At 40.4% G+C, this 11,661-nt stretch overlaps 1 protein-coding gene across 1 annotated transcript; it reads right to left on the minus strand.

Moving 5' to 3' along the window:
• Positions 1–914: 914 nt before the first annotated feature.
• On the minus strand, positions 915–2,079 carry LOC139882143 (uncharacterized). The gene is made up of 2 exons (XM_071866511.1): positions 1,839–2,079; positions 915–1,495 (listed from the first exon to the last, which is right to left on the minus strand). The coding sequence occupies exons 1-2, from the start codon at positions 2,077–2,079 to the stop codon at positions 915–917; spliced, it is 822 nt and encodes a 273-aa protein (XP_071722612.1).
• Positions 2,080–11,661: the final 9,582 nt, after the last annotated feature.

The following is an 11,661-nucleotide window of genomic DNA, read 5'->3' on the forward strand; positions in this document are numbered from 1 at the left end:
AAAGCCAAGCTGAGTGAGGTAGTCCTTTAGGAAATCCCATTCCACCCTATCGTAGGCCTTTGCATGTCTAGCTTTAAGATAGCTTGAAAATTCTTTTTCCTCTTTCGTATCTTGAGTTGATGGAGAACCTCTTGGACCACTAGAACATTATCCTGGATTTGACGTCCACTTACAAAAGTGCATTGCTCCGTAGCTATCAGCTCAGGTAACCAAGGCTTTAGTCTATTCGCAAGAACCTTGGAGATGATTTTGTATATCAAATTGCAAAGACTAATAGGTCGGTATTGGTCTAGCCATTTTGGATGAGGTATTTTTGGTAGCAGGGAGATGATTGTCCGATTGAATTCAGGTCGCATCACTCCTAAGTGGAAGAAATCTTTTATAGAGAGGAATATGTCTTCCAGTAAAATATCCCAATGAGATTGGTAAAACTATCCGTTCAAGCCATCAGGTCTCGAAGCCTTGGTTGCTCCCATTTGAAAGGCGGGTTTTCGGACTTCCTCTAGAGTGACCACTTCTACAAGAGTAGAATTCATTTCCTCTATCACCACAGGTGGGCATTGCTCTAGAACAGGCCTATAGTCTCAATATCCCGCAGAACTATACAAATTTTTAAAAAAACCCAATGTCATGTCTTCAAAATATTAGGTTCACGTACCCATTGTTGATGCTCATCTTGTAACATGCTTATACAATTGCACTGCCGCCTTTGGATAGTCGTGGCATGGAAAAATTTGGTGTTCTTGTCCCCCCATCTAAGCCAATTGAACCTTGAATGCATTGCCCAATATTGTTCCTCTTGTTGCTATAAGAGTTGTATTTTCTCTTTTATAATAGTAACCGTCGTTTGGTCATATTGACCATTGGGTCGATTGATCAGATTTTGGAATTGCTACTTGAGGAAATTGATTTGATTATGACCAAGAACACTTAGATTGACTCCAACTAGCAAGGGCTTTAGAAATAGCCTTGAACTCCTGAGGTAGAGTCATACCTCTAGCTTGGAAAGAATGCCATGAATATGCAATGATGGTGCGACACTCTTGGTCTTGTAACCAAAATGATTCAAAAGTAAAGATCTTTTTTCTTTTTCCAGGAATTGGTGCAATTGTTAATAGGATCAGACTGTGATATGAACCAAGTGCAGGTAAGGTGAAAGCTTCAGCTACAGGAAAGGTAAGTCGCCAATCCATAGTACAAAACACCCAGTCCAATCTTTCTTTTACACATTCGTCACTGTCTCTATTATTGACCCATGTAAATGCACAACCTTTGCTTGCCACATCCATCAAAGAGCAGTCATTTAACAGTTCACAAAAGGAATGCATGCGATGTTGGTTTGCCGGTCGTTTGCCAACTTTCTCCCAACGATAAATTATTTCGTTGAAATCTCCAGCACACACCCATGGTAATGTGTTATAGTGACTGATTTGTCTCAATTCATCCCATAAGTGTTGTCGAGTTGGTACACAACCAGCGCATGTAGACAAGTAACCTGCATTGTCGTTCCATTTTCATCTTCAGTACATACCATATCAATAAAAGCTGAAGTATACCATTTCACTGTCAAAGAAATCCTCTCATTCCAAAACACCGCTAATCCTCCAACCAAGCCAATAGGGTTTTCAATAACACGATTTGGGAATCTCAACCTCTTTTGCAGTCATTGGGATTCCTGATTCTTAGTCTTCATCAAAAAGAGAACATCAGGCTTTTCTTGAGTCACTATGGCCCTTAGTGCTTAAACTGTCAAGGAATTGCCTAGACCCTGACAGTTCCAACTAACTAGCTTCATTTGTTACTTGGTGGTTGTTAAGAGCTAGCCACCAAAGCCCAACTATCGGGTCCTACTGCCGCAAAGATTGGGGTATCCTGTAATTGAGTTTCATTGAGTCCCTCTGGCATCGGTATGCACATATCAAACGGGTTGTATCGCTTTGCTCTCTTGATGGGTCCTGCTTTTTCAAAAGTGTGTGTTTCAATTTTTTGGCTTTTGAGGAACCGCTTGCTACTTTCTTCATTTTGGCAATCGATTTTGCTGCAACAAATTCTACAGGTTCTTGTATAAGTGGTTGTCATTTAAATGGTGCTACCACAGTAATGATTTGCCCTCCGCTGGGAATTCCATAACTTCCTTTTGTTTATTTGTTTGTCATTGATGGACAAGGATCAAAGTGGTAGGCGACTGAGGAGTCTCCGGGATGACCTCCTCTACCTCCTCCCGAGATGGTTGTGTCTCATAAAAGGCACGCCAAAACAGGCTGTGTTCTTGAATCTCAGAGTGTAGCCATTGACCGTAATATAATTTATCCTTGCCTTCCATTTTTTCTGTATCAAACGGGGAGTTTTTACAGTACATTGCATAATGGCCTAGAATACCACAAGAGTAGTAATAGTGAGATAGGCGTTCATAGAGAAAATCCAACAATATAGTCTTCCCGTCCAATTTAAGAAGCTACCATGTTGTGAGTGGTTTTTGTAAAGTGATTTCTACCTAGGCTCGTCCAGCTCTAAGCGTTGCACCTTCTCTCTGCTCTACTTTAACTTCCAACACCCGATCTACATGTCGCACTGCTTTGTTGATCATATGTTCAGTGCACACATTCCGAAAGTGACTCGATTGGGCCGGTAGAGTTCCGGTGGGTAAAGTGATCGAGGGTGGACTTGATATTCACACTCGATCATAATTCTATTTGGCGTGTGAGCTGTGCATGTTAATGTTGCATTCTATCTTGATATAGATTGAGTATATGATAGATGTATATATGGATGAATTTAGTATGTTTCATACAAAGTGGTTATACATATGGCGCATTTATATTCATTTGATTATACTTGTGACAATCTTGTCTTAGCATCTTAAGCTATATGGTTATGATTCTCTTGTAATCTTGATAGCTGTGGATTGTCTAGGTTAGAGTCTTATCATTTCTTTACTGGGCATAGTTTTTGCTCATTCCTTATATTTTTCAGATTGATAGTATGGACGTGCCGCCAGTAGCTTGTTATGGGGTGGTAGCACACCTAGAGGTTTCTTTTCATGATGTGTTTAACCATACAACAGAGTTGAACCTGAAGTTATACAACGAATTAAGACCATACGACAGTCAAACCTTGAATTATTGAAAATTCAAGGTAAAGCTTTGAAAGGAAAGAAGCTAGATTTTCAAATTTCAGATGATGGAATAGTTAAGTTCCATGAACTTTTTTGTGTGCCTAATGACGATGAACTAAAGAGGGAAATTCTAACTAAAGCTCATCATAGTAGTCATAACATCATATCAAGATCCGTGATTCACGTCAAATTTTTGGAAAAGTCTTCAACTTGCCTTAAGAACTAAACTCCAATATAGTACTGCTTTTCATCCACAAACAGACGGACAATCAGAAAGGACTATACAAACATTGGAAGATATGCTATGAGCTTGTGTCATTGATTTCAAAGGAAGTTGGGATGAGAAATTACATCTAGTGGAATTTGCTTACAACAATAGCTTCCAACAAAGCATTGGTATGGCTCCATTTGAAGCTTTATATGGTAGGAATTGTAGAACTCCTATTTGCTGGAATGAAGTTGGAGAACAAAAGTAGACAATACAAGAATGACTCAGGACAGCTCAAAGTCAACAAAAGAGCTATACAGACAAACGTCGTAGACCTTTGGAATTCAGTGTAGGTGAACATGTGTTTCTAAAGGTGTCACCTATGAAGAATGTGTCAAGGTTTGGAAAGAAAGGAAAATTGAGCCCAAGATTTATAGGACCTTTTGAAGTCCTAGAAAGGATTAGGGAGTTGGCATATAGAATAGCCTTACCACCAAAGCTATCCAGTATACACAATGTGTTTTTCATGTGTCTATGTTAAGGAAATATGAGCTGGATCTAACTCATGTGCTAGACTTTAAGGTACTAGAAATAGATGAAAGGATTAGGTATATAGAAGAGCTTGTACAATTTTTTTTGGATTGAAGAGAGCAAGTGTTAAGGAACAAGTGTTAAGGACCTTTGGTTAAAATTTTATGGCGATACCATGATTCAAAGGAAGCAACCTGGGAAAGTGAGGAAGAAATCAGACAGAAGTATCCCCAATTATTCAAATAAGTGAGGTAAGATTTCAATTTCGAGGATGAAATTTTCTAAGTAGGGGAGAGTTGTGATATCCCAAATTTCACCGGCCTTTATTAGTGTAGCCGGATTTTTTAAGAGCTTGGATTATTTTAGATCGGGCCAAAAAGCAAACCCGATGGACCGTGAGGAATGTGTGGGCTTGAGAAGTAAGTGGGCCACACGAATTGGACTTGTTTAGCCGAATGGGAGATTATGGGCATGGGCTTGGCTTAGAGCAGGCCAATATTTGAATTTGTTAGAATAGTAAATTTAGTTTAGTGGACCGTGATTGTTATAGAATAAGCCTGTTGGGCCAGAAACGGGTATTTAGGCCCGAGTGATTTTATTTTCGATTAATTTTATAGATTATAGTTAGAATAATTTAATTAGTGATTGTAATGCTAATGTCAATTTCTAACTTTAGCATTTCTTGTGATAAATTCTTCATAGATTAACACTAAATTGCTAATATGTCTTATGATTTCATAAATTTGTATAATTACAAGAGAATTGAAATTTAGTGGATTCGAAATGGAATTAAGTGAAAAAAAAAACATTAGAAACTAATGAACTAACTAACGACATGGATTAAAGGTTAATTGATGGCGAATGACGGGTGTTGAAAGAGATCGTGCATGGAAGGCACGACAACCCCTTCTCTCTTCTCCCTTCTCTCTCTCTTCTCCCACGGTTTTTCTTCCTAAAAACTGAAACAAGCAAAGGAGACATCATCATTAGTAAATCTAATGATTAGCCTATTCTAGGGATTAGCTGTGGCACCCCGAACCCTTCGTAGGTCGCCACCAACGCCAATGTTACACCTTATTACCTTTCTCCTTTAGAAGAAGCGTCGTAATTTCATATACACACATTTTTTTTTTAAAAACAAAACGGTCCCAGCGCGACTCATTAGCGGAAGCAAATTAAAACATCATCATCTCTCCCCCTACCAACCATGATACAAATACACACCACTAATCACCATGATTTTATAGACAAGCCACGACACTTTATTTACATATATTTTCAAGATGGGACTTCTTTTGGGTCGCTACATCAAAAGGAAAACTAGGACTCAACCATGTCCAGCCTAAAACCCCAAAAAGAACCCTCGACCCTCTACATCTCACGTGCACAACCCCCATCATAAGTGTCGGCTAACTATCTAAAAAGATCCAGCTCCTACTCGTCACGCACGGGCCTCACACCCAATCCGGTGCGTCAGGTGGTGGAGGTGGCAACATCCTCTCATCACCCCGTCGCGACGAACGTGGACGGAGACAAACTCCTAGACAATTGGGTCCCCAGCCAGGCCTATGTCGTACATGACAAAACAACGCACACGAATATATGTCATTCCATGTACCAAAGAATAGCCGAACTCCTCGCACTCTACCTCGACGTCAGATGGTAAACCGTAAAATGTACCCCGCGTAACGGCAGGAAGCGACATGCTGTTAATCTGAAATGTTGGTCCCCAAAATGGGTGAGTACAACCACTCAGTAGGTAAAAGAATCCAATAACCACTCAATGCATCATGCAAATTATACATGCATTGCAGACGTTACTTACCTGAAGCCGTGCGCATACTATCATGCATCATTATCATAATCATATACATGTCATCATCATCATGACATCATGACATCATCACATCACACATGTCATCATCATCATGGCATCATCATATTACACATGTCACCATCATCATGGCATCATCATATTACACATGTCACCACCATCATGGCATCATCATCTCTCACATGTCACCATGCCATATCATATATCATCATCATCATGAATATCATCATGCATATCATCATGACATATCATATATCATCATCATCATGCAATCATCATGCCATATCATATATCATCATCATCATCATCATCATCATCATCATCATCATCATCATCATCATCATCATCATGCATATCATCATGCCATGGGTGATCATCATCATATCACATCACATATTATCATCATCATCATCATATCATCATGCATATCATCATGCCATGGGTTAATTTCCCCTTTTAACTTTCAATTTGATCACCACATCACCCATTCCTCGGATCATCAATTTCATCATCCCCTCGGGCAAAGACCTCCGAGGCTTCCGGCATTCAGCCATCTCAGGCCATCGAGCATCCGGCCCCCCACATTCCAGGCATCTTGCATCCCAACTGGCATCACGAGACATTCCCTTCGGGCAAAGACCTCCAACAGGGCTTCCAACATTTACACTCCCTGGCCGGGCATCCCGCACTGTGACACCCCGAACCCTTCGCAAGTGGTCACCAGTGCCGGTGTTACATCTTTTACCATCTCTATCTCTTGGCTAAATTAAGCATTGCCAGATTACAGGCATTTTTTTTTTTTTAAAGCGGTCCCATGCGCGACTCATAGCGGAAGCAAAATTCACATCGTCATCTATCTCCTTTCTAACCCATGATACCAATACACACCAGCTAAACATCAGGATTTAAAAGATAAGCCAAGCCACTATTATTTACATAATATCGATGGGTTTTTTTTTTCACGAGTCGATACAACAAAAAGGAGACCAAGATTTTCAGCCACACTCGGCCTCATCCCAAAAAGATACTACAACCCCTCAAGAAGATCACATGACATCCCCCCATCCAACCATGGCGGCTACTCCCAAAAAGATGACACCAGCTCTCTATCCTTCACGCAACCATCACACCCATCCAGGTGCATCGGGTGGTGGTGGCGGCAACATCCCCCTAAACACTCCGTCTCGGCGGACATGAACAGACAAAAACTCCTGGATGACTGGGCCATCAGCCAGGCCCACGTCGTACATGACCAGCACACGCACTCGCATAAACGTCAGTCCAGGGATAGTGACGCAGTCGATCTCCGTACATTCTACTTCTACATCTGACGGAATACCATAGAAGGTGCCTCGCGTGACGGTAGGAAGCGGCATCTTTCTAATCTGAAATGTTATCCCCAAAAGGGGTGAGTACAACGACTCAGCAGATAGGGAAATCCAATAACATTCCAATGCATCATGCATATCATCACACGTTGCAAGCATCACCTACCTTGTAATCATGCGTATCATGCATCATCACATCATATATATCATCATCATCATGGCATACCACATTATCATTAACCATGCATCACCATGCATATCACATCATCATTAGCCATGCATCACCGTGCATATCACATCATCATTAGCCATGCATCACCCTGCATATCACATCATCATTAGCCATGCATCACTGTGCATATCACATCATCATTAGCCATGCATCACCCTGCATATCACATCATCATTAGCCATGCATCACCGTGCATATCACATCATCATTAGCCATGCATCACCACGCATATCATATCATCATTAGCCATGCATCACCATGCATATCATATCATCATTAGCCATGCATCACCATGCATATCATATCATCATTAGCCATGCATCACCATGCATATCATATCATCATTAGCCATGCATCACCATGCATATCACATCATAGATCAATTTCCACTTTTACTTATCAATTGATCCCCACATTATCTTTTCTCAAATCATCAAATTCACCATCATCACCATCCCTTCGGGCAGAAACCTCCGACAGGGATCCTAGCATTCCAGCCATCTCATGGCCACTGGGCTTCCGGCCCCCCACATTCCGAGCATCTCGCATCTCAACTAGCATCACGAGGCATTCCCTTCGGGCAGAAACCTCCGACAGGGCTTCCGGCCTTTACCCTTCTAGCCGGGGATCTCGCACCCCAATCCTGGCATCGCGAGTCACTCCCTTTGGGCAGAAACCTCCGACAGGGCTTCCGGCCCCCCACATTCCGGGCATCCTGAAACTCCCAGGGAATCTCTTGAATTACGCCACCAGGCCACCAGACAACATCCTCCACCACAACCTCATTCTCATCCACATTTATCTTTTATCTCAATTTAACATGGAAATTTGGCATGACATCAAACATATCACACTTGCATTTCAATTCACATGTCATGCACATGTCATAGCTTAATCACATAAGTATTTCAACTTAATGCATGTACAAAGACCTCATCACACAAGTGCCACACAAATGGAATTGAATCCATGGCCAAAATAAAAATCTATTTTATTTTATTATTTCATTATTTTATTATTTTATTATTATTTTATTATATTTATTTATTTTCATAAATAAATAATCAATATTTATGATTTTCCCAAAATCATAATATTCAATAATCATTTATAGGATTACAATTTTATATAAAATTCGTGGCCAAGTCGTACTTTTCACAATTTCACAATTTCCTCCAAAAACATCCTAAAATTCTCGGATTTAAACCCACTGCACAGTTTCCGAATAAATTAAATTAAAATACCCATTCGGTCTTCAAAAATTACGAAACTTTACAGGGTGATAGCCAACACATTTTTGTACCTTTTTCATTAATAACTTTAAGCCAAATTCTTTTTAGATTAATTTCTAGATCCCTACGAAGCTTCTGGAATCTCTACCGCGACGTCCAGAACACACTCCTCCGTATTTCTTAGATTTCACCCATCAAATATCTTTCGTTCCTTCTGAAATTTAAGTATGTTATGTAACAATATGTCCTTTACAATTTTCATGAAGGGATCTAGATCAAATAACCAGATTATGGTCACCATTTTAACCCATGAAGTCTCGGGTGTCTCGGTACACCACACCAGAATCAACCATCTCCAAGATCTAACAGATTCACCAAGTTATACTTGTTATTTTTGCTTAAAATTTGAGTATGTTGTAGCTTAAGGTGTTTCCTACAACTTTCAAGAAGGCAACAAGGTGAGATCTCCAACAGAAATCAACATGCAACCAAGAAATCAACAAAAGGTCAGTGAAGATTTCGCAGATCTGAGGTCTCCGTATAACAAAGATTTTGACCCCACATATCACCATCGTTTTCCATGAAATTCGAGTATGTCATACTACAAGATGTTAGATTCAACTTTCATGAAGACACCGAAGCCAAAATCGCACTCCAAGTACACATGCAAACTCGAACAAGCTACTGACTCCAACAAACCGAACGAGAACAGTCACACGGCTTGCAAAATATCAACTCTTACCTCGGTTTTTCGCACAAATCACACCTATAATCTAACATGCAAACACCACAACAAACATGCAAGGGAAGCTATGGACTCCACTTGCCTTAAAGAAGAATAAACGGTGATGAACGACGGTGTACGGACGGCGGACGAATGGCGAGCACACGGCGGCACCTCCCTCTCGGCTCCGCCTCCTCTCTCTCCCTCTCGGTTCCTCTCTTCCGCTCAAGCTCTCTCTCTCGCACACCTCTCTCTTTGGACGGAAATGGAGCAAGTAACCGGCCATTTCTCTCTCCTAACCCCTTTTATATCCCCTAAAGCCCATGATTTGCAATGATTAACTCACCTCATGACCAACCAATGCATGCTCTTCCTTTGGCCACTTGTTATTTCTATATATTTTTTTTTTAATTTTGAATGGGCTTGGGCTTAGGCCCATCCGGCCATTCCCCCTTGGGCTGGTCGAGCTCCCTCTTGGGCCCCTAATGGGCCGACTAGCTTGGCCCACCAAGCTTTAGGCTAATGGGCCCAAGGCCCATTTCGAAAATTAATCCTCTTTTCCCCTTTTTTTTTTTTTGAATTCCTTTCTATAAATATTTCTAAATTCAAATTTCATCTTGGCCAAAGTCTTGGGATATTTTAATTATTGAAATTTAAATCATATGGCCAAGCATTTAAATTTAAATTTCCACAACACAAGCAAAATTCATCAAATTAAAAGACAAATTGGCTAAAGCATAAGCCATAAAATTCTATCACCTAATTAAAGACATTTAACACACCTTAAGGCTTGGCTTTGAATTTCCGAGATGCCACACGCACCCAATCCTGGCATCACAAGGCATTCCCCTCGGGCAAAGACCTCCGACAGGGCTTCCGGCACCCCCATGTTCCGGGCATCTTGAATCTCCAGGGCCATCCGGCAATGCATCTCTATACATTCCAGGCATTATCCTCCACCACAGCCATCTCCTCATTTATCATTATCCATGTTTACCAATTTTAGTCTTAATTTAGCATGGCATATGACGTGACATCAAACAAGTCATACTTGGCATGGAATTCATACATGTATGTCAATTCAAGGTCATGCATACATCAAGACCTCATCATACATGCTACATGGCATAATTATTTATGAAATAAAATTTAATGGAATTTATGGCCAATAAAATAATCCATTTTTCATGTCCTTTTTCATTTATTTAAATTTCAGCTTTTGTCATTTTCGAAAATATTAAATTTAATATCTATAAATTCCCAAAAATTATAAAAATTAAGGGAAGTGATAAACAAGACAATAGAATAATAATTTCATGCAAAACACATGGCCAAATAGAATTTCACACAATTTCACAATTTCACAATTCTCACAAAATGGCATGTCATTTTTGGATGAAATCAGAATGCACAGTTTTTGAAGAAATTCGATAAAAATATCCATACGACCTCCAAAAATTACGAAATTTTACCGAGTTATAGCCAAGACATTTTCGTACATCTTTCATGAATACTTTCAAGCCAGATTATTTTTTAGATTATTTTCTACAGTCTCACGAAGCTTCTGGATCCATTACCGCATCGTCCAGTACATGCTTCTCTGAAATACTGAGTTTTCACCTACCTATTATTCTTCTTTTCCTCTGAAATTTGGATATGTTATACATCAAGATGTCCTCTACAGGTTTCATGAAGAGATCTAAGTCAAATAACCAAATTATAGTCGTCATCTTAGTCCATGATGTCACGGGTGTCACGAAATACATCTCCAGAATTACCGTCTTCAAAATCTAATCGATTCACTAGGCTATACTTGTTCATTTCACTTAAAATTTGATTATGTTGTATTTTAAGATGTTCCCTACAACTTTCATGAAGATATCGAAGAAATATTCTTAGCACAAATTAACATGCAACCACAAATCCAACAAGAGGTCAGTGAAATTTTCCAGATCTGAGGTCTCCGTAGGATGAGAGTTTAACCCCTCAAATCTCCATCATTTTCCACCAAATTTGAGTATGTTAGAGACAACTTTCATGAAGAAATCGAAGCCAAAATCGGACTCCAAACATGCATGCAAGCTCACACAACATTCTGACTCAAACTGTTCAAGCGAAAACAGTCATACCACCCAAGAACAATCCATCCATACTCCGGTTTTCCTCACCAAATCACCCAAACTCGACACTATATCAACCATACATGCAACAAAAACACATGCAAGAGCATCTAGAGGACTCCCACTTGCCTCTAGACCAGACGGACGGCGGCACACGGCGGCGAGCACGGCAGACGGACGGCGACGACTCCTTCTCGGTTCCTCCTCCCTCTTGGCCGCTCTCCCTCTCTCTCGCACGATCTCTCTCTCTCTCTCTGTCTCACTCTCTTGGGCGAATGAACCGGCCACCCCTCTCTCTCTCCTCCCTTTTATCCCCCCTAAACCTCATCATTAGTAA

This window comes from Rutidosis leptorrhynchoides, unplaced genomic scaffold (genome assembly GCF_046630445.1).
Source record: "Rutidosis leptorrhynchoides isolate AG116_Rl617_1_P2 unplaced genomic scaffold, CSIRO_AGI_Rlap_v1 contig236, whole genome shotgun sequence".
NCBI lineage: Eukaryota > Viridiplantae > Streptophyta > Magnoliopsida > Asterales > Asteraceae > Rutidosis > Rutidosis leptorrhynchoides.

Bases quoted from the DNA above. Each gene is read 5' to 3' on its own strand.
- LOC139882143 (XM_071866511.1), bottom strand. From the start codon at position 2,079: ATGACAACCACTTATACAAGAACCTGTAGAATTTGTTGCAGCAAAATC. The intron at 1,496-1,838 runs GTTGGGCTTTGG...ACGACAATGCAG, and splicing joins TGCGGCAGTAGGACCCGATA to GTTACTTGTCTACATGCGCT.